Source organism: Drosophila bipectinata, chromosome 2L (assembly GCF_030179905.1).
Source record: "Drosophila bipectinata strain 14024-0381.07 chromosome 2L, DbipHiC1v2, whole genome shotgun sequence".
NCBI classification, from domain to species: Eukaryota; Metazoa; Arthropoda; class Insecta; order Diptera; family Drosophilidae; genus Drosophila; species Drosophila bipectinata.
In genome coordinates this window covers 7,985,507-8,006,479 of record NC_091736.1, presented here as the reverse complement: position 1 = coordinate 8,006,479, position 20,973 = coordinate 7,985,507, and the positions used below count along the sequence as shown (strand labels likewise).

Genomic DNA, 20,973 nt, shown 5'->3' with positions numbered 1-20,973 from the left:
GGCTTTTTATAGATTATAACTGAAAAGAGTCTATAAAAGGTCATAAACATCCAGATTTTTCCCAAATAATAGATTTGATATTATATATCTTTTATTTATTTAAAATTAAAATTAAAATATTTGCAAAAGATCTAACAAACTGAGACGAATCAGAGTGGCCAGATCTGTATTGGATAGAACGAAACCGTTGGTGGTTGCTATAAAAGCCAAAACGAAAACTGAACAAATGCAATAAAAAGTGAAAAATCCACCGAGTTGACTCTTGGTTGTCATAATTATGTGATTATGTGGCCATACTAACTGACGGCTACGACAGTCAATCAACGTGGTGAAAGGACCTCCCTTTAGGAATGTCCCATCTTGGAATCCAGAGCTTCAAATAAGTCTGTTGTGGACAGAGCCTTCGTATTTACCGTCGTCAGAATGGCCAAGAAAATTCCGTTCAACGTGGTGTTTGCCTCAGGTAAACAAACATTGTGGTACCTCCATAAATAAAAAAAAAAAAAAATAAACAATTTTTTAGTTCATAGTTTCTTTATTTTTTAATTTTGTTTACTTTTTCTGTTACATTTTTTTTTAGTTTTTTTCTGGTCTTAAGTGAAAACATCCGTTTTACGCGCACTACTCCTTTAAGAACTAACTGCACTTGAGAAATCGATAAAACACGGATACGCCTAGTGCGCCAGGACGTTGGGATTCAAAAACGAATTACGTTCGCACTTAATTGCAGTAAATTCAATTTTCCATGGGCCATTACTCCGAGGGGAACTAAACCACTGCAACCGCGATGACCATAATATTTCATTATAACATTGACATATTGCCGGCAGCCTCAGTTTTTTTTTTTGTCTGCATATCCAATTAAGAGATGCAGCCAACAAATTGCGTTTGGCGACAAGCCAATCTCTTCATTGGGTTAGCCTCTATGGGTGTTAGCTCCATCTCGAATTATGAACTACTTTGCCGACTCCGCTTTTTTGGCCCTCCTGTACCGCAGTTTTGGTAACAGGGAGGCTACCGGTGCAATGACAGACAGCACGTAGACGAGAACGGTGACCAGCATCATGGCCGGAATAAACTCATTGTCCACATACTTGGTGAAGAACTTTGAATAGTAGCCCAGGTATATTGCTGCCATACCAAAAGTAAACGTGACTATGCCGCCTGCGTTGTGCCGAAAGCGCAGTTCCGAGACGGGATGAATCTTCAGAGCGAACTTTGGCTGGAAATAATTCACAAATCCGCCCAAGATGCCAGCCACACAGCCTAGGGTAGCCACAGCTCCTGCAAGACCAAATTAGTTTAATTATGAGCATTTGCTTATCATTATGAGTAGGTGGAATCCGAAATCCACTCACCTATACGTCCGTGCCAAGTGTTAAAGTGCACATCCTTATTGGAGAATTTACCGGCAGCCCCCAAAAGAATCATGGCACTGCCCACGATTTGCAGGACAGCATGATACCGCGACTTGTTGCGGTGCGACAACCATCGAGTGAGGGGATTTATCTTGTAGTGTGACATCATAGCTTGAGCCATTAGGACGTGGAACTATCGGTAATAAGAAAAGCCTTTTAGCTTATGATAAGATAACCCATGACGTTGCTTTTTGGCAGCCAGATCAATAATTCTGATAGCATTATCGCTTTGCACTCACTCCGGTTCCACATAGAAACATATGCATGGCGGTATCCTTGAACTCCAAGCTGCGGGCCAGGATGAAATAGAAGGCAGCCACCAGGAAAATTAGCAGGTGGTTTATGCTATTTAGTAAGCTCTGGATTTGCAACCAAGCATGTTTTCCCGTATACGACTCCGGCATTTCGTCCACTATTTTTTATGCTAGCCAGATAACGTAAATACGAATAAATAAGTTACTGAAGAACTAGGTGAGACACGACTAAAGTAACGTGTAGCTCGCAGTTGCTTAAATACAAAACAGAGAACGTGGAAAAAATGTGTTAGAGAGAGAGCCACAAGTGAGATAGAGTTTTACAACCGAGGTTGCATTATTAGTTCCATGTTGTAGATGTATTAAAAAATAAAAAATAAAATATAAGTATTTCAATTTAGAATACATCTTTTTGTTTTTGATAAAAAATATATAACAAATAAAAATATTTATAAAATAATTAAAATAATATACTTTGTGTTGGCGCTACTTGTTAAAGAGTTTTACCAAGAACTTTTGATTAAAAGAGAGAATTTAAATGATAAGAATTTTATACCCTTTCGGGGTATTATAGTTTTACTAGATGTTAAAAATGCGGATATCCCATGTAGGGATATATCTGTAAGTTATGACGAGTCCAAATCACAAAGTCCGTCTTTCTGTGTATGTCTATTGAATTAAATTCAATTTAAATGTAAATGATATTTTGTGGACAGCTTACATCTACAAATTTTAGGCTATGAAATAAGTTCAAGGGTATGTGAAATTCGACATGAATGGAAGTTAGTTCTCTTTTAAAATTTTCCATAAGAGTACTTTGTCATCCATAAACATGTACTCTTAATCAGTGCAAGTAATGATGACTATCATGATTCCTTTTTCAGATGAGGACACCAACTTTCCGGCCAGCGAGCTGAATACCCACGGGCCCACTGTGCATGGCTGGAGAAGTGCTTTGGACAACGGACTCACTACGCATGATATTATCCTCCGATTCCAGCAACCGGCCAAGATCTATCGTATCCAACTTTTAGCCCACCAGTATCTGATTCGTAAGAAAATGCAGTCGAAGGAATTGTCTAATTCTATCCTAATCTCATCTCTTTCTAGCTGAGAAAGTGGAGCTCTGGCTGCACTATTCTCCCAAATCTTTGCCCAGCACTCCGTCGTCCCAATACTTTGACTTTCTGGGATTTGTCGCTCTAGCGGATAACGCCAACACAAACTACAAATCGCGAGAGCTGCAGAGCGTCACAGTGAGTCCCCGACGAGGAACGCACCTTAAATTGCGACTGATCGGAGTCCAGGGCAACGAGTACAACGCTGCGGGTCAGATTTCTCTGATGGCGGTTAATGTGCTGGGCGAAGATTTGGAGTTGGGCCCAAATAGTGCAAATGGAAATGGAGAGGACAACTTGGGCAACGAGGTGCCACCGCTGGACACGGCCACCGGAGAGCTGGCTTTGGCGTCCATTTGCGATGACCTTCTCTTCTCGATGTACGTGGAGGACTCTGTGGTACAATGCATCCGGGAACTGGAGCAACGAAAGGCCCTGGCTGTGAGTGCTGAGCGTTTCGAGTACGCCCGAAAATTGAAGTTGTGCATGACAGCTCTGAGGACTGCGGGAGAACGACTGGGCCGATATGCACTGGCCAAGCGGCAAGCTGTGCAACAGGAGGACTTCACAACGGCCAAGCTTCGAAAGGAGCAGATCGAGATGTACCGAACAGCGGTACTGCGACAGCTCCAAGTCCAGCAGTTGCTGGAGACGCAGGGCGTACTCAGCTCCAACGACAAAAGCTGCGAAATTTACGCGGGTGGGAAGCCCAGTCTGCCGGCGGCTCCCAGCCTGCAGGACGTTGCGCAGGCCTTAGCCGAGGCCACTTTCAGTCCCAAGAGTATGGCGAGCCTTAGTTTGGATGAAAAATCCTCCACAGACGGTTCCCAGGGACAAGCGAGTAACGACAACGTTGTGGTAGCACCCGTCCCGGTCATGTTGCAGGCAGCGCCCAGTCCTGCCCTGGGCGGTTGGCGAAAATCTCATGATGAACTACCACAATCGCCACGCCTACCCTCGCGCCACAGCTCACCAATGTCTAGCCGACAAGGGTCCCTCCGCAGGCGCAACAAAAGTGTTCCGCGCAACTCATACGAGGACTACGAGGAGCGGGCCATTCCCACGTTGAGGCAGTGAGTACCATACCATGGGTAGCCGTTATTCCGTTGTCCTTACCAGCATAGATAAGGAATTGTTTAATTGGTAGCAGTATTTAATTGCTTTGATTTTTTAAAGTAACAGTGTTGCATGTCCCAGTCATGGTCACACTTAGATTGTGATCAATAGAAGTCGATTAATCGATAGAAAATAACGATCAACTAGCTGTTTGAATTCGAAATACATTTTTATTTTAAAATTTATTAGTTTAGGTTAAGTAAAATATTATCTAGCTGTATTACATTGTGTAATTATATGGTATTAACACTCTACATAGTAGTGGTAATGATTAAAAAGCATCGGTATCCGAAGATATATTTCATTTCTAGTTAGTTTATACTTATTCGTGTATTTGTTCTTACTATTTCTTTAATCCGTAAACCCGTATCTTAAACGTAAACGTTGCTGTACCGTTACCCGAAAATACAAACCGCTTACAGTTCGAATACTAATGAATTTTTAAGGGAATGTCAGGGAAATGCACTGCTGGAGGCCGATCCAAACCGGGGACGTTCGCGTTTAAACGACCGCGAGCGTCGCCAGGCAGCCTTACCCATTCTGGTCTTTGGCAGTGAGTTGGTAAGTGCTCTAGAATCACCTAACATTTCTTGGCTAAATCTATTTTCTGACCTTTTAGGTGGAGCAGTTCTATTCGCGACAATTTCAGGATCGAGAGGATGGCTTAATGCGCCTGCGGAATTTTCTCAAGGATCAGGAGCTGATGGAGGCCTCGGGTAACGAACAGGTCGCCAGCCCTAATAAAGTGGCACGAAGCGCAGCCTTGCTTCTTCACAGGGCTGTGCGAGATGCAGTCTACTCGGTATTTGGTCAAGCTACAGAGACGGTGCGGGTTTTGTTCCTGGAATATGTGCCCGGGCGGGTTTCACCTAGTGAAGTCGCCCGCTGCGTTGATCGGCTTCTGCCTGAATTGCTAGCAAAATCCGGTGATCCATCTGCTCGTCTTCACACACTGGCTCAGCACACTATTCTTAGCATTGCCGCCTGCCCTGAGGTGACGGAGCAGCACTTGGTCGCACCGGCTCTATCGCGAAGCGTTGGTTCAGGCACCCACCAGCGGCTGGCCATGAGTCGCCTACAAATGCTGGAGCAGCTGGTTCATACTCAAGGCATCAGCACGGACAAGCACAGTGGACTGACTTGTCGAGCTTTATCCGAGTGCGGTTGCTCCGGCATCCATCATCCGGCAGAGCCCGTTCGCAAAGTGGCGGAGCGTATCCTTCTGCTAGTTTATAAGGTAAATCCACGTCTCGTACGCAAGCAGCTACCACCCGACGACGACATCACAAGGCGCAACCTTCTTTATCGTCAGTTGTTTACGGAGTTTGACAAGCTAGACCTAGACCGGAAACAGGAACTACTCGAGGCGGCTACGTCCCCGACTGACAAAGCCTCCACCAGTTCGGATGCGTCGCGACTGCTGCAAAGTCATGGCGGACATGGGACAAGTCCTGGCCATTTGAATAGCTCCAACAACGGGTACGCCAGCTGCAACGGAAAGCAGCGATACAATGAGCAACTAAAGCGTTCCATGTTATCTGCCTCGAGTTCCCGCAAGGGCTCCGCCACTAACTCGGAATCCACCGAGGAAAATGTGCCCAAAATGTATGTATAAATACCTTAAAGATTAAAACAATTAGCATCAAAGTATGATTTTTAGACGATGTCCTTTTTGTGAATGGTCGTGTGCTGGAAGCGATACTAGCCAGTTGGATAGACACTATTGGAAATCGTGTCCCTTCCTCACAAAGTGCCCTCAATGCAGCCAAGTGCTGGAGATAGCAGCACTCAACTACCACCTGACTAGTGAGTTTTAAATATCTTTCTCTATAAGGTAAATATCTAACGTTTATGAAACTTTGCAGCTGAATGTGATGCCAAGGATAGCTATGTGGTTTGCGCCCGCTGCACTGAATCAGTTCATAGGCAGCTCTACGAGCTTCATCAAATGGAAGACTATTGTCGCGGTAATGCCTTTTTTAAATATTTTCAATCAATGTTTATAAAAAGAAAATAATTTGTAAAATTTGCAGAATTAAAAACGGGAGCTGCTCGTTGTCCACTATGCCACGATGATGTGCACCTTCCCCAGGATGGTGGCTGGAAGTTACACCTACTAAGCGCCGGGGGCTGTCCTGGGAACTCTCGCAAAAAGAATCTGAAGAAATAAGCTTATAAGAGGCCTAACATAAACTGATCTATTTGCAAGCGTAGCGAATTTATTAGAGCAACTATACTAGTCAAGAAGCCACTGCAGTCACAATAGAAATAAGCGTTATTAAACTACATTTATTTTTACACTATACACTCAATTTAGACACATTTTGTTACGCCAATTAGTTAACTAAAGGTTTATTTTAATGAATTCCATTGTATGTTTTGTGCAAAATGTGATTTGTTAATAGAGTTACAAGAATTTTTGAAACGTCCTTACAATAAATAAAGCCCATCCATAAAGTTTTAAACCAACTTTTATGAGTATATGCCTTTCCTTCTCAATGTACATTTATCTCCGAGGCACAAAAGTATTGACGTTAATAACTTTTAATTGCAATAATTAATATTAATTGCTTTGGGGACAGAATTATTGCTATCGAAAATGCAGTATAATAGTGTGCGAGAATTAAATTGAATTTCAATCTCTTATAACACAATACCAAAATATAGGATCAACAGAAGAAAGACAATACAAATAAATATCTAAATATTTTTCCTATACATATATTAAAAATTGAACCATTTAAATAACCGATAAACACAGGGTTGCCGGATGTTCCGGGGTTTTCCTTGGTAGCGCTACCACGCTGTGCTGCCAGACATACTAATATATTTTCGATAAGACCGGAAAAAAATTTTGCAATAAAAATAAACCAGAGCTCCCGGCGCGACTTGTAGTCTACATTAGAAAGTCGAAACAGTTTGCAAACATGTTCTGAACTGGCCGTGAATTACCTGCAAGGCAACATCAGGCGTTGCTTATATCAAACTCCCGCCGCCCACTCGCCGGTCGCGTGTTTTTCCGTTTTAGATTAAACTACTTTAAATTTCGAGAGCAGCCACCATGAAGAAAATGCAGACGCTACTGAGGCGATGGATGGATCACAAATACCTGACCGCAGATCAAATCACTGGGTTTGACAACTACAAGGTATTCCCTTCATAATCCCTATTTCAGGAACCCAAGGGGTGGCTGTACCACGGTTAAAAAAGGAATACGGTGGTGTGAGGGTGGCGGGTCTTCAATTTCAAAGAAGCCAAGCCAAACCAGTTCTTAGTACTCGTATTTTATTTCAATTAAATTCTATTTTTAGCAACCACATTGCCAAATATCAGTACATCTGGCCCTCACTTTCCATTCTAATCCATTGTTTTCTTTACAGTACAGTGCCATCGACACTTCACCGCTGAGTCAGTATGTTATGCATCCCTTCTGGGATTGGCTAGTCAAGGTTAGTATTCCGAGAATTTATTGCTTGCAAAAATCAATACTCATAATGTGGGGGAAACCAACCCACCCAATCTGCAGTTCTTCCCGCGATGGTTTGCGCCCAACCTGATGACGTTCCTGGGCTTCCTGTTTGGCGCCATGAACCTGGTGCTTCTTTCATACTATGACTGGAACTTCGAGGCCAGTTCCGGCGATGAGGGTACCACTCCGATTCCTTCATGGGTCTGGATGTGTACTGGGATCAACATTTTTGTGGCCTACACGTTGGACGGTATCGATGGCAAGCAGGCTCGACGCATCGGACTCTCCGGCCCGCTGGGCGAGCTCTTCGACCATGGTTTGGACTCATACACGGCCATGCTGATCCCAACGTGCCTGTACAGCATTTTCGGTAGAAGCCGAGTTTACTCGGTGCGACCGATGCGGATGTACTACGTCTGTCTAACGGTTTACTTCAACTTCTTTGTGTCGCACTGGGAGAAGTACAACACCGGAATTCTATACCTGCCCTGGGGCTATGATTTGAGCATGTGGGGTAGCACGGCCATGTACCTTGTCACCTGGTGGATGGGCTTCGAACGCTGGAAATTCGAATTACCGTTGGGCTCCTATGGAACACTGCCATTGGGAAATGTTATGGAGGCGGTTCTGCATATTAGCGCCATGGCTAATCTTCCGTTGGTGGTCCTCAATGTTTACAAGTGAGTCTAAAAGTTATTTTTAAATATTTAGATGTTAACACATGGTTTTGTTTTAGCTCATATGTGCATCGCACCGGTCGTCTACTGCCTTTCTGGGAAGCAGTCCGGCCTGCATGGCCCTTCCTCACCTACTTTATTATCCTACTAGCGTGGCCATTTTTATCGCCAAATGACATTATGGAAACCGATCCACGTGCTATTTTTATGCTCAGTGGCACTATTTTCTCCAACGTCAGTGTAAGTAATCCTTTTTAAAACTAACAAGCTTCCAATCCATTCCTATTTTCAAAACATGTTACTAAAATATTTAATTTGGTTAGATATTTTATGTCTTTATAATGAAAGACTTACTAAAGGTTATAATTGCGGGACTTAGATAAAAATAGGGAACATTCGACGTATAGAACCAAAATACTCCCAACCAATTCAGGGTTTCCTTATCAAACTGTGTCGCGTGTGAATTAGAATCATATATGTATAATACAGATAAGAGCCGGGTGTGTCAACCTCATTGTAAGTCCCCTGGCTCGGAATTACCTGCCAAACAAGCTAAAACAATCATTGAGTCATTCGTCTGCCCCATACCAGAATTGTTTTTGTTAAAATCTTTATCTGAAAAAGTCTTGAAAATGCCTCCCTTTTGTTGCGGAGGACGCCGCTGCGCAAAGGACCTAGAGTGGGAAAAACAAAACGAAGACGGACGCGATTCTGGAAGGGAAACTATTTATACTACTATGCCGGAATATGAACGACCATTGTCCCTCAAGTTCTACGCACGCCACGACTGGCCATATTTCAACTGCAATGACCAAGAGGTGCGTCACATGCGCGCGAAACTGGATCCCGAGTCCCTGAAAAACGCCTCAAAAATGGCCAAGCTCGACGATGGAGAGGGGCAGAAGTACGAGATGAAGCATGCCACACCGCAGCCGATGACTGTTAACCAGATTTACGGATGGTATTCGGATCGGGCCCACCGCTATCTTAAACGGGACCGAGGCACCTTCGTCTTTCCTCACGAAAATGATCCAATGATTCAGCAGATTTTGAGGGGCAAGCACCAAACAAACGGTCCTTAAAATCTCTAATTTTGTTTTTCTTTGCTTCAAACAAGTTGAAAAAATTAAAGTCATCTTAGTTTAAATATAGTACTGATATTGGCGCAACTAATTAGGTCAAGTTTTTTTTTTAATTTTAAGCCTTCCTAGGTTCTATAATTAGCAAGAAAGTGTTAACAAAGACAAAGTGTTATCCAGACAACTCCAGTATGAAACTCTGCATTTATTGAGCCATAAAATTGGATTCCAACCTCCCCCGTTTTGTGATATTAATAAATCATTTTTGATTGCAGTGCCGCCTGATTGTGTCCCAAATGTCGGTGACGAGATGCGATGCCTGGCACTGGCAAATGCCCATGTACGCTTTCTCATTATTTGTCAGCCTCTGGATCCCGTTTTTGGAAAGACCTCTGCTGTATATGCTCCTGATAGTGACGACTCTGAGCCACTGGCATTATGGATCCAGTGTGGTCAACCAGATGTGTGAACATTTCAATCGAGTGTGCTTCACAGTACACAAGCGGGTGCCGGAGGAACAGTCGCCAAAGCAAAAGACTCCATTGGGACAAGACCAAAGAAATATGCAGGAACAGGAGGTCGAACAAACTGCAAAGAAACAGGATTAGGCCGCTGGCAAAAAGGACATCGTCAGTTTTTTATGTGCATGCTTTTATCGGACATGGCGCTATTATCGTTTTAGCCGCGTGCTATTTTCCACGTTCTTCTATCATCATGGAGGCTGTTTAGTTAAATTATTCTTGTGAGATTATGTATAATTTGTAATAGTTAGAATATACTTCAACAGTAATTATACTAGTTATACAGTAATAATGGACTTTCCCCAATGACTATTTACGAAATGCTCTCTTCCAATGATAATTCATTAACTTGACTACGTTATTTGTATTGAACTTAAAAGCTAAAGACCCGTCGTAGATCAAATGCATGTACAAGTCATGACAAGTGATATTATCTGTTTCAAAGATATCACATTAGTATCCTAATATTGCGGCTAGATAAGATTCAGTCCACAAACTCAATTATGCGAGTGCTTAAGCCAACACAACATAAAGCAGTATACAACTAACTTTAGATTAGTAATTTCACTTTTTCTCCAATGATTAAACTACAGCGCAAATCGAAAAAAGACAACGCTCGCTTCCTCTGACCTTAAATGGCAACCATTTTTTCAGTGTTATATATATTTGTCTAGACTTAATCGAATAATTTGTATGTGCTACGCTTAATTTATTTTTATTGTATTATTTTCAACTGTTCTACAATAGTAAATACACACAGTCACTAAGCAAGAAAAAAAAAATAACCGCAAAAACCTCTAATTATTTAAATACATAAACGTATTTTTTATTATTTAAGCGAAACTCAATGTCATTCAACTGTAATGTGACGTCGTCCATAGCGCCCGCTTGTATAGATATATTCTTGTACCCCCACCTGCACTAGAACCTTCCGAGTTCCCACCTGCCCCTTCCACTACTTAAACGACAGTATACAAATAAAATCATGTTTTAAAAATCGCCAGGCGTGTTTTGGGATGAATTCGTCTTTTGATTTATGTGTATTCGCTGACCACTTTTATCAAGATTCTCCAGATCACAAAGTAAACATTTTGCAAATGTTGTTAAATGTACCTAGTGTTTGTAGGCCAATCTAGGGGAATATTGGGCAATTTAATACTCTCTAAATTGTTTTACATTTTTACATAGCTTTAAATATAAAGTTATTATTTTATCTATAGCCCTATTAATGTAAATCGAAAATACCAATTTTTTTAATGAAAATTTGAATGAATTATTAGAAAGATCGCGCCTGTACTTTAATGCTGCACCTATATTTGATTTATCCATAAATCAAATTAATATAACTCTCATGATCGGATTGATATCGTTTGCTCAGGTGACAGCGGTGCTGATTATATGCGTGCCAGGTCTGTTTTTTTTAACCAGGGAGCGAACAAAACGCTTCCTCATTAGCTAATTGGCGTGAAAATCGAATTCAGACCCCACTGTGCCAGGCGGTGAGAACCGATCCCATACACCCCTTCTAACCGACTCCGGAACATCAGAGCCCAACGGCTGACTGGGCAATATCAACAAACGGAGATGGCTACCAAGTCACGCAGCCAAAATGGGCACGGCCGAACAAAAAGCGTCGACCAGTAAGTGGCATAAATAAAAGCAAAACCAGAACAAGAATCGAGCATTGAGAAGAGAGAAGAAAGCTACCGCAGCAGCAGAAGTAAAGCTACACAGGTAGAAAAAAGGTAAGAAAGTAGAGATTTTTAAGATAAATAATAAATATATTTAAATTTTAGCTTCTAGTATCCCAAATATAAGACATATTTAAAATGATATAAAATAAAAATACTAAAAACAAGTATAAATATATATAAAGGTATATTAAAAAAATAATAATAATAATTCGATTGTAAGCCCACCTATTTTTTTTTGTCACTGTAACGACGCTGACTGTGTCGGAATATGAAAGTTGCGCCTGCGCCGACGACAGCTTCGATGCTAACATCGCAGCCCTCCCTTCGAAATGGGGATCAGTTGCAAGGCAGAAGCGCCCGAGTCAAGAACGCCAAGCGGAGCAACCTTACGTGTTTATTGGGACCAAGATCCATTGAGAAAAATGGCCTGGACATGGAAGACTTTCACAATAGTGCTGTTAACAGTTTCGCTCGTCAGTTCGAGTCCCTTGCTTTCTACCACGGAACTACCGACAGATATTCCTTCTCCAAAGCCTCAGGCTAATAAAGAAGAGCATTTCCCGGCCGTGGCTCCACCCCAGGCCCTCGAGGCGGGTGGAATCAGCGGTCAGCCTGCTCTGCTACCACCTCCACCAATACCCTCGAACGAAGCGGAGGATGAGCCAGTGCGCCGTCGAACCGTTACCTACGACCAGCGGCAGGAAGGACAGTACAATATTCGTGCCGACCTCGAGAACTTTATGATCCTGCTGATTCCACCTGGTCCACAGGAGGGTATCAGCTTGCTGGAGCTGCTCGGAAGAGGAGCCAATAGAGGTAACCTCGGTGCCTCGAAGCGGAAACACTCTCTTAAAGGAAATTCTCTGAAGTCCTTCTACCAAAAGAACCCTCTTCAGAAGCTGCAACAGCCTCAGCATTTGCACCCACACCAACCATCCCTACCAGCAGGCGCGCTTCCAGAATTCATCGAAGGTCGATCGCCCTATCACGTGGACATCTCGGCCAGTGATCCCGAACAAGGGCAGCGTTTACAGCGCCAGCAAGTGGATGTCCTACCGCCCCAATTGATTCCAATGCCGCAATTGATAAAACCCTACCACTTGGAAGCGGAGCCAGAGCTGATCCAAGCCCTCCCCCCAGTATCAGCTGGTAGCGGCAGCAGCAGCAGTGCCGGATCAAACCTTCTGGATGGGTACAGCCACTCGGGATCCCACTACTTCCGCGGCTCTCGTTCCCTGCAAGGTGATAGCTATTTGGAAACCAATCGACTGGGCGGCAATGACTTAGCCAGCCCCCGATCCATTAGTGTTCCAATTTATCGCAGCGATGTGGGCGACGGTGCCGCCGGTCTTTATCCGCCAATCGATGCCCCATCCTATATTGTAGATCAGGCTCGCACCTGGCACCTGGACGAAGAGCCCACCCGTGTTCAGGCTGCAGAGCCAGAGATTGTTAGTTTTGATCTGCTGGCCGACGACGATTTGGCCGATTCCCGCTCTCTGCTGCGGGATGGACTGGCCCGCTGTGCCCGTGGTGAACGTAGAGATAGTTACGGCACCTGCCGCCAGATCGAAGGCTACTGAAAAAGAAGAGAAGAACTGCAAGACTGCCAGCCTAAATATTAGCTTCGTATTCGCACACCTTAGACTTAAGCCGAAATAACCGTCTGGCAAATGAATACAAAAACAAAAATTATTTTTAATTGATCTTAAAACTATTTTTTACTATTAAAATAAATTTTTTATTTATTGACATGAAATATTTATTTACATATATTATTTTTGGGATGGTCATAAGAGGCTTGATAGAGCTTTTTGAATATACCATTATAGAAACAAATCTTAAAATATTTCTTATTTTACTTATTTTAGTGTGATATATTTAGCATAACATCATAATTTTTAAGCTTTGGCTGAAAAAGTTGTAAAACACAATAGAGAGGTTTACCTTAGGCCAAAGGCGGAAGTGGCGGTCTAGGCTAACGGTCCGGCATCAATAATGATGATGATCCGTTGAAGGATGAGGCTAACATCTTGACAGCCAGGGGCTAGCAAACGTCAGTAACCAACCTGAGATAAAGGCCAGCTGCTCGGTAATTTGTGGGTAGGGTCTCTAAGCGAAACCAGTTTACAGGTGGACGCACCCAGTTCCCGACCTCTTCCTGTGGCCAAGTCATTGAACCTGCGCCCAGAACTGCAGCCCAACTAGATAAATGAAAAAATAAACATATTTCGGACGGTGACCCACTGCAATTCACTATATTAGTATGGTGTTAATGATTTATCATTTTTTTTAAGGTTACTCGAAATTAAGGCTATTGGGTTAATACTGGCATTTTTTATAAATGGAATTACATTTTCAGCCGTGCTTAGTTCTTCCAAGTAAACTAGGACAAACCAAATTAAGCACTATATTATAGTAATATACGATACGTATATATATATCTGGTTGTTCATTTTTATTTATTTGTATATTTTTATTTAGAAAAATATATTAAAAAATTATGCTTAAAATTAATTATTAAAAAAAAAAAATTAATTAAAATTATAATTATTAAAAGGAAGAAATATTTTTTTAGCTGTGTTTAATTTTAATTAAATTTCAAACATATATTTTTATTATTTTTTGAAATATATTTTAGCTGAAAGGGCTGCTAGTATGCGCCAATGTAAATTGTTTAATTTTATATGAATGATTTGTTTTATCAGATTATTGTAACCGGAAACCTCTTGGGAATAGACTTGATCTTCAAGGATCGGCCCCAGGTTGAATAGAAGTGGTGTTTTATATGGCTGCTCGAGAATCGTTAGAAGTGCACCAATCGCAGATTCCCACAGTACCCTTGCAATGCGGAAGTCTTTGGCCAAACATGTGGCCATTGAACTGGGGGTCCAACAATCGGGTTTTCTTGGTTTTAGAGTGGTCCAGGCATTCTGGGCCTGGCTTGGTCGCAGCCAAGAACCTTGACTCATTCGATGCCCGCCATCGGAGCACGCTGGTCTCAACGCTTTCATCTGTAATCCGCTGGGAAGATGTGCAAATTCAGCAATCGCCTGTTTATATTCTCCCTATTACTGCTAGCTTCTGGAGGTGTCCTTTCCCAGCCACTAGGTGGAAGGCCTCATCCGGGAAGACAAAGAAATGTGGTCAGCGATCTGCTTGAGGTTTTATACGACGACTATAGCGACAATAGCTACCAGCAGGAGGAAATCTTTTATGATCAGCGTCAGAAGGGGTCGGAAAATCTTCAGCTAAGCGTGGATGGAGTTGTCATAAGCATGGCCCCGCAGATGGGCTCCAACTGGCTCTACACGATTGCCGAATATTATCTCAGTATGTTCTCAAATAACGAACCGAAAGAAACAAAGAAATATTGTAATATTAATTCAATTTTATCAATTGTATTATTCCGTAGGTGAAATGATGCTTCGGCAATCCACACCAGAGCCGGACACAAATCAAATCTACGAAAAGGAGCCAGTTACAGAGATGGATCCTGGAGCTGTAGAGGTCATAACAAAAATGACAGATCCTCCCAAAAACGATTTGGAGAGCAGGCAACATCAGATTATAGCCCCACATAACTCCAGTCGGTAGGTACATTTAATACAATCTTGATAAATGGTTTTCCAATTTAATTTAAATTTAAAATCTTGTTTTAGTACGCCTTCGCAACTGCTCCAATTGCTAAAAATGATGAAAACGTCTAAAGTATAATGAAGTAATTTATAGATAAATTTTTGTAATTTTACACAATAAAATGCATATCTTTAATTTATTGGTTTAAATGTTTTTGCGAAAGCGAATATTTTAATGTGATTTATTTATTTCATTTCCATTTTACTGAATGTCTAGAGATGTTGGTTTAGTTAATATTTTTGTGATTCTAGTGGAAGATTCCATAGGAAGCTTAAATATTTAATATAATAAATTATAAACAAAATTTTACAACTTTCGTAACGGAGTTAAAAAACGATGGACAATTTGAAATCCAATGTAATATAGTTATGTAGAATTTGTGTAAAATTTGTATGTAAAATGTATACATCATATCTGCAACTTATTTTCTATCTCGCTTTTTAAAGAAGATTAAAAAAACCACATAAATGTCATTAAAATTATGAAAATCACCGGTTGAAACGAAGCTAACTCAATCGAATACAGCCGGTATAAATGTATAAAAAAATATTATTCATTTGTAGACAAAATCACGAAATCACGATATTAACTTATCACGATGTGTATTTTCCTACAAAGAATATATCGATATATGTTGCTACTTTATCAGAAGCCCCAATCGATAAGCAAAATATTTATATTCTGAAGTCCAGCTTTGGCATTACTAAACAAAATTTTCCCTTAAAAACTATAGAACAGACCCTAGATCAGAGCGTGAGTTGCAACATTAAAGTCGCGAACCTTCAGGAACATTCGGTGCAGAGGGTATATAAACGACTTGCCGACGGAACTGGTGCACACACAAAGTACCACCTTCGAAGAAACCTACGGCGTAGTAGGCGATAGCAAATAAAACCTACGAACAAGGAAAAAAATTCCCTGCAATCATAAACAAATCAACAGCTGAACTAACGAACGAACTAAAACTAATTTTACAAAAATGCCGGAAAAACTGTTGAAAATCACCTACCAGGCCGATGGAGCCCAAAAGAAAATAAATGCGTATTTGAGGATGCCGTCGCAAACCTACTCCGTTTTGCGTCGTGAAATCGAGCTATACTTGTTTACTGAACGCCACCTTCCCCAATGTGAGATCAGGACCTTTTGGATCGGTGAGTGTTACAAATATAAAATTAAATTACATACAACGCATAAAAGGTTTTGTAACCACATTAAATGCAGCCGTGCTGGCAAAATAGCTTTGATTTCGCTAATTTTCTCGCTATTTAAAAAAAGTAATATGAATCATAAAAAATCTTCCTCGCCAAAAACAATGAAATCAGCAGGTCCTTAAACTTTATATTTTAAACAAATTTTAGAACCTTTATAAAACGCAAAATGTTGTATTTATTAAGAAATGGCTTTACGGCATTAAAATTAGATTTATAACGCCATGCATATAAATTATACTTAAAACTAAAACTGTAGCTAATTTTGCCTCTGGTCAGCCTTTGTGATTCACCTTTGAAACCAAACCATTTGATAACCAAACTTCATGACTCACAATATTATGTTTGTCTATTTTCATTTGGGCTTCCCTTTCAGATACCGATCATGATGAAATCGAGATAGTAAACCAGAATGACTACGACATTTTTCTGGCCAAATGCGAGCAGAATATGCACGTACAAATAGCTCCCCTCACTCCCAATGTCATCAAGAAGGAAGCGTCCTCCGCCGGGGCATCGGCTCCCTCGGCCGACGATCTGAGCAATTTCACCATCCACGATCGCGTTGAGTGCGACGGCTGTGGACTGGCACCAATTGTTGGGTTCCGCTACAAGTGCGTCCAGTGCAGCAATTTCGACCTCTGCCAGAAATGTGAAACGGAGCATAAGCATCCAGATCATTTGATGATTCGCATGCCTACCAATGACGGTCCCAGCTTGATAGATGCCTATATTACAGGATCGAACCCACACGGCCGCCGATGCGGCCGCCGTTCTAGGGGTCACTGCCCCTTCGCAGAGGCTACCCAAGGAGCTAGTGCTGCTCCGTCGGGTGAAGCCCCGCGGGAGGGCCGCCGTGAGCGCCGCCACAACCGTCGCAATGTTTTTTCCCAAATTATGGAGGTGATGGCAAACTTGCCTTTAAACGAACCAACTGTGGCTTCTGCTGCTACAACAGCTGCTCAATCGAAGCCCAAGGAAACTGCTGCACCTGCCGAGACTCCCACGGCTCCAGCTCCAGAATCGGTTACTCCGAAGCCAGAGGACAGTGCAAATGTTCAAAAGGAAGGTAAACCGTCTGAGGAGAAGAAGAATTCCTCGGTTTCAACTGAGGCTTCTACCATGGACAAGGAACCAGAAGCTACTCCTACTCAGGGCACTCCGACTCAAGGCAGTGTTCCAACCACTCCAGTGATCAATCTTGAGAATCTGTCACAAATGGTACCACCCGAGTACATGAAAGCCGGTATTGAAATCTTGAACAATTTTAGTGAGATGTTCGCCAAGATGATCGATCCCACTGAGTCTACTCCTTCAGGAAGCTATGCTCCATCGATGTCCTCCGGAACAGAAGTCCCCAAACCTACCCAGACCGAAAAATCCACCGCTTCTTCAGTCAACCAATCTGGTGCCACATCTGTTTCAAGCTCCTTTTCTGAGGCACCTCTTGATACGGAGCCATTGCTGCCCAAGGAAACAGCTTCTCCTAAGATCGTCAGCGAGCAGGTACAGGAAAGGCGTCGCTCGGATAGTTTGGACCACGACTGGCAAATGGTCGACGATAATGGTTCGCCTTCGAGTTCAAAAATGGCCAGCACTGACGCCTTGATTAATATTGATTCTACCGGTCCCCCGGCTGCTCCTCAGCAACAGGTGCGTGACTTTGGAGAGCTGAGCGAAATGCTCCGCCAACACATTAATGAAGAGGCTCGTATTGAGCAAGCCACAGCCAATACACAGACCTCCCAAGTGGACACTGTAAGCACGTCGACTTCCACTACATCTGTCTCAACCAACAGCGTCGGAACGTCACCAACAGCCCCAGAGGAGAAGCGCAGCGTTCCCGTCTACCACACCAGTAAGTCCCTGGACTTTAAGACATATTTAAAAAACATGTTGCTAATATTTAATTCTATTCGCAGATGAGGGCATTAATTCGGCCATTCATGCTATGATGGCCATGGGTTTCAGCAACGAGGGAGCCTGGCTCACCCAATTGCTCGAGTCGGTCAATGGAAACATACCAGCCGCTTTGGATGTCATGCACCTCTCGCAAAATCGCAACTAAGTTGGCGTTCTTATTTTATATAAAAATGTATATCTATCTTGTATCTTCAATATTTGTGAGCCCAATGCGGTATTTTGTTTTTATCAGTTAACTATGTACTACTAGTAGGTGCTTTCTTCGCTTGGTGATTGATAAAACGCGCTACCAAATAACAAAAAAGAAATGTTTAAATATATTTTATGTTTCAAATAATCAAAAGTATGTTATCAATGTATTCAAAGAATAAATAAATGCAATATATATAAAGGCATGCCAAAATGTTTCACTTTATAAGTACTTTGATATTTCTTTCGGGAAATGAAGCTTACTTTTTCCCAAGATAATAGTTGACGTTGAATCCTCTTGAAGCCTTTTTGGACTAGATAAGACTGCGTTTTGTTTTGGTTTTCAGTGCCTTCACCTATTTGTCAGCGAATGTATGTATTTATTTGGCAATTAATAAACCTACAATACTTATTTGTGGAATATGAACCTCACATATTCTCTAATGTACCGATATTTCCCCTGAGTAGCTCTACTCAATTCAGTTAAATCCTTTACAGATCATCCCTTGTATGGGCCGACTGTGATGCAAACACATAGTTGGTTGTCAGGCTAATCACATCTTTGGCAAATCGACGGAGCTCGTAATTAACCGTCAATATAGTGGCAATAAAAGTGAAGAACTTGAAAAGCTTCTGGTGCTGAGGCTTCCACTGCCTTCGGCCAAATCCGGTGTTATAGCCAAACATTTGCGAAACCATCAGTGCGAGAAATCCGGCCAAACCAAAGAACCGATGGATCAGCTTCAAGGTGAGGCCCGCATTGACGAAATACAACGGTAGGCCAGTGACTACGCTCCCCAACAGAAGTCCGCAGCCGATTATGCCTGATGGTGAAATTCGGAGGATAAAATTGCTATCGTGTTTGGGTGTAGTGTAGAAAAGGTACTCACCATAAAACCCGTGGTTACTCTTGAAATGCCTAACCGTGGCGTTTGGGTCTTCACGTTTGCGTTCCAGCTTCTGCAGTGTCTTGATGGCAATTCCTCCTACCCCGACGAAAAAGGCCAGCAGCCCAAGAACGGCGTGCAGGCGATTCAGATTTAGAGACCCTATCCACGACTCAAGATACTTGCTATTCCGGATCAAAAGAGCCTCCCCCATGAAGAACACAAACTGTGAATGAGAATTACGAATAATATTGATAATAAGTGGATTTATTACGCTGTATAAGTACATTTGTATACAAGATAGGGACACAAACCAGTTTGTTTTTTTTTTTTTAACAATTACAATAGGTGGTCGGGCAACTGTAGATTCTTCAGCTAGAACTATTCTTTGCCAATAAACAAATGATTCCAAAGCAAATATATTACACAATTTATATAAATCATCATTAAAATCTCAAAATGACTTTCTAACTATCCATGGGAATCAAAATATTAAAGTATGACCCTCAGCGAAATCCATGTTTAATGTTTGAAAATTATACAATTGTGCAATTGGGCCGTAGAGTATTATTGCTTTACAATACCCCCCAGAAGGGTATAAAGAGAAACATTTCCTTGATCTTTCCAAAACAATGTCTCAAAGTTAACTAATGATATGCTGATATATTCTGGTTTTTTATCTACATATATATCTATGTATGGCCATGTATCTATCGGATTTTAGTTCGGGGATGGAAAAGATCTCAGAAGTTTTGAGTGAAAGGTGGAACAATTGACCCTTCAAGGATATTTTTTAGACGACTTACGGCGATTGTGCAGTAGAATGCATGTCCAGCTGTGTGTACCAGCTTGAGGACCAGGCATTTGTAGACAATGGCTCCGGTGATCCCGGCCAGCAGAATATGCGAGACGAGCGTACAGAAGCCAAAGTAGAATCCCTCGTAGGAGGAGCTGGCGGCACTACTCCGCTGATCAGGAAGTCCGCAGACTTCGTCCAGACAGCCTTGTAATTGTTCGGCACTCGTCATTATCATTTATGGAATTGCTCTTATCTACTACGTGAGATGCGCACGTTGGGGCGATAACTTTACTGCCACTGGAACCTACAGATCGCGTCCGCGCGCTACGAATGTTAGAATGTGTTTGGCGCTTGACGGCATGAAACAGCTGGGAAAAGCAAACGATATCTCCTCTCCGGAGAATTCCGCAAAGAAAAAAATCCCACTTTCAAATCAAGTGGAGCACGGCGCTCAGTTTTGCTTTTGAAAGGTGACTCAGCATTCGGGCCGGCCCGTTCACGTGTTTTACCTTGGCGCGAAAAAGGCGGCAGCGCCCCCCACAGGTGGCTCTGACTCTGATTGTTGCGATTACTGTTATTTTTGGAGCATTCTAAAACCAGTTTGTGTAATTGACCAAGCCAAATATCCGGAATTAATCATTAGTGCAATACATGTTCATTAAAAATAATATGTAATACATTGGGGGATTTTTAGGTACAATATCCTAAAATAATCGTCATTAGTAAAAGAACCTATATTGTGCATGTAAGTATCAACTATATTGTGTGGATTTTATTTAATTTTGTAGTTTAATCCCTTTCTAGTTTTCTGTTCTACGTCCATTTGCATTAGAAAGCTTTAGAAAGAAAAAAAGCTTAATACGACTCAAACAAATATTGTGCGTTGAGGTACACCCTAGAAAAAAAAACTGCTGTTAGGAAGACTATTTGTGTACCCTTTCAAAAGGTGTTTTAATATTGTATTTATTTACTTCTTTTTACC

At 41.9% G+C, this 20,973-nt stretch overlaps 8 protein-coding genes across 9 annotated transcripts; 6 read left to right on the top strand and 2 right to left on the bottom strand.

The window, feature by feature from the left end:
• Positions 1–154: 154 nt before the first annotated feature.
• Positions 155–6,276, top strand: LOC108133426 (centrosomal protein of 104 kDa). Of its 2 annotated transcripts, none has more exons than XM_070276757.1 (8): positions 155–463; positions 2,557–2,724; positions 2,783–3,863; positions 4,353–4,467; positions 4,526–5,511; positions 5,567–5,712; positions 5,772–5,873; positions 5,940–6,276. In XM_070276757.1, the coding sequence occupies exons 1-8, from the start codon at positions 424–426 to the stop codon at positions 6,074–6,076; spliced, it is 2,775 nt and encodes a 924-aa protein (XP_070132858.1). In that variant the 5' UTR covers positions 155–423; the 3' UTR covers positions 6,077–6,276. The 2 variants fall into 2 exon arrangements, with proteins under 2 accessions (XP_070132858.1, XP_070132857.1); XM_070276756.1 differs by having other exon boundaries at positions 4,329–4,467.
• Positions 768–1,922, bottom strand: LOC108133427 (transmembrane reductase CYB561D2). Its single transcript, XM_017253355.3, has 3 exons — positions 1,658–1,922; positions 1,359–1,551; positions 768–1,284 (listed from the first exon to the last, which is right to left on the bottom strand). The coding sequence occupies exons 1-3, from the start codon at positions 1,820–1,822 to the stop codon at positions 956–958; spliced, it is 687 nt and encodes a 228-aa protein (XP_017108844.2). The 5' UTR covers positions 1,823–1,922; the 3' UTR covers positions 768–955.
• A 446-nt stretch (positions 6,277–6,722) lies between the features above and the next one.
• On the top strand, positions 6,723–10,597 carry LOC108133442 (ethanolaminephosphotransferase 1). The gene is made up of 5 exons (XM_017253375.3): positions 6,723–7,054; positions 7,287–7,355; positions 7,433–8,055; positions 8,112–8,292; positions 9,407–10,597. Exons 1-5 carry the CDS (start codon positions 6,968–6,970, stop codon positions 9,737–9,739), a joined length of 1,293 nt encoding a protein of 430 aa, XP_017108864.2. The 5' UTR covers positions 6,723–6,967; the 3' UTR covers positions 9,740–10,597.
• On the top strand, positions 8,549–9,225 carry LOC108133443 (uncharacterized). The gene has a single exon (XM_017253377.3). It carries the CDS (start codon positions 8,685–8,687, stop codon positions 9,132–9,134), a length of 450 nt encoding a protein of 149 aa, XP_017108866.3. The 5' UTR covers positions 8,549–8,684; the 3' UTR covers positions 9,135–9,225.
• A 1,076-nt stretch (positions 10,598–11,673) lies between the features above and the next one.
• LOC108133314 (uncharacterized) lies at positions 11,674–13,020 on the top strand. The gene has a single exon (XM_017253171.3). The coding sequence runs from the start codon at positions 11,676–11,678 to the stop codon at positions 12,927–12,929; it is 1,254 nt and encodes a 417-aa protein (XP_017108660.3). The 5' UTR covers positions 11,674–11,675; the 3' UTR covers positions 12,930–13,020.
• Positions 13,021–14,303: 1,283 nt separating this feature from the next.
• On the top strand, positions 14,304–14,958 carry LOC108133333 (uncharacterized). Its single transcript, XM_017253190.3, has 2 exons — positions 14,304–14,679; positions 14,762–14,958. The coding sequence occupies exons 1-2, from the start codon at positions 14,379–14,381 to the stop codon at positions 14,941–14,943; spliced, it is 483 nt and encodes a 160-aa protein (XP_017108679.3). The 5' UTR covers positions 14,304–14,378; the 3' UTR covers positions 14,944–14,958.
• A 691-nt stretch (positions 14,959–15,649) lies between these two features.
• On the top strand, positions 15,650–18,511 carry ref(2)P (refractory to sigma P). The gene is made up of 3 exons (XM_017253293.3): positions 15,650–16,136; positions 16,570–18,051; positions 18,116–18,511. Exons 1-3 carry the CDS (start codon positions 15,965–15,967, stop codon positions 18,259–18,261), a joined length of 1,800 nt encoding a protein of 599 aa, XP_017108782.2. The 5' UTR covers positions 15,650–15,964; the 3' UTR covers positions 18,262–18,511.
• Positions 18,512–18,634: 123 nt separating this feature from the next.
• On the bottom strand, positions 18,635–20,467 carry LOC108133385 (uncharacterized). The gene is made up of 3 exons (XM_017253294.3): positions 19,999–20,467; positions 19,196–19,418; positions 18,635–19,129 (listed from the first exon to the last, which is right to left on the bottom strand). Exons 1-3 carry the CDS (start codon positions 20,224–20,226, stop codon positions 18,798–18,800), a joined length of 783 nt encoding a protein of 260 aa, XP_017108783.2. The 5' UTR covers positions 20,227–20,467; the 3' UTR covers positions 18,635–18,797.
• Between the last annotated feature and the right edge of the window lie 506 nt (positions 20,468–20,973).

Bases quoted from the DNA above. Each gene is read 5' to 3' on its own strand.
- LOC108133426 (XM_070276756.1), top strand. From the start codon at position 424: ATGGCCAAGAAAATTCCGTTCAACGTGGTGTTTGCCTCAG. The intron at 464-2,556 runs GTAAACAAACAT...TTCCTTTTTCAG, and splicing joins CAACGTGGTGTTTGCCTCAG to ATGAGGACACCAACTTTCCG. The intron at 5,874-5,939 runs GTAATGCCTTTT...TAAAATTTGCAG, and splicing joins AATGGAAGACTATTGTCGCG to AATTAAAAACGGGAGCTGCT.
- LOC108133427 (XM_017253355.3), bottom strand. From the start codon at position 1,822: ATGCCGGAGTCGTATACGGGAAAACATGCTTGGTTGCAAATCCAGAGC. The intron at 1,552-1,657 runs GTGAGTGCAAAG...TATTACCGATAG, and splicing joins TGTTTCTATGTGGAACCGGA to TTCCACGTCCTAATGGCTCA. The intron at 1,285-1,358 runs GTGAGTGGATTT...TTGGTCTTGCAG, and splicing joins CACTTGGCACGGACGTATAG to GAGCTGTGGCTACCCTAGGC.
- LOC108133442 (XM_017253375.3), top strand. From the start codon at position 6,968: ATGAAGAAAATGCAGACGCTACTGAGGCGATGGATGGATCACAAATAC. The intron at 7,356-7,432 runs GTTAGTATTCCG...CCCAATCTGCAG, and splicing joins TCTGGGATTGGCTAGTCAAG to TTCTTCCCGCGATGGTTTGC. The intron at 8,293-9,406 runs GTAAGTAATCCT...TTTTGATTGCAG, and splicing joins CTATTTTCTCCAACGTCAGT to TGCCGCCTGATTGTGTCCCA.
- LOC108133443 (XM_017253377.3), top strand. From the start codon at position 8,685: ATGCCTCCCTTTTGTTGCGGAGGACGCCGCTGCGCAAAGGACCTAGAG.
- LOC108133314 (XM_017253171.3), top strand. From the start codon at position 11,676: ATGGGGATCAGTTGCAAGGCAGAAGCGCCCGAGTCAAGAACGCCAAGC.
- LOC108133333 (XM_017253190.3), top strand. From the start codon at position 14,379: ATGTGCAAATTCAGCAATCGCCTGTTTATATTCTCCCTATTACTGCTA. The intron at 14,680-14,761 runs GTATGTTCTCAA...ATTATTCCGTAG, and splicing joins GATTGCCGAATATTATCTCA to GTGAAATGATGCTTCGGCAA.
- LOC108133385 (XM_017253294.3), bottom strand. From the start codon at position 20,226: ATGATAATGACGAGTGCCGAACAATTACAAGGCTGTCTGGACGAAGTC. The intron at 19,419-19,998 runs GTAAGTCGTCTA...TCTCATTCACAG, and splicing joins CATTCTACTGCACAATCGCC to TTTGTGTTCTTCATGGGGGA. The intron at 19,130-19,195 runs GTGAGTACCTTT...TTTCACCATCAG, and splicing joins GAGTAACCACGGGTTTTATG to GCATAATCGGCTGCGGACTT.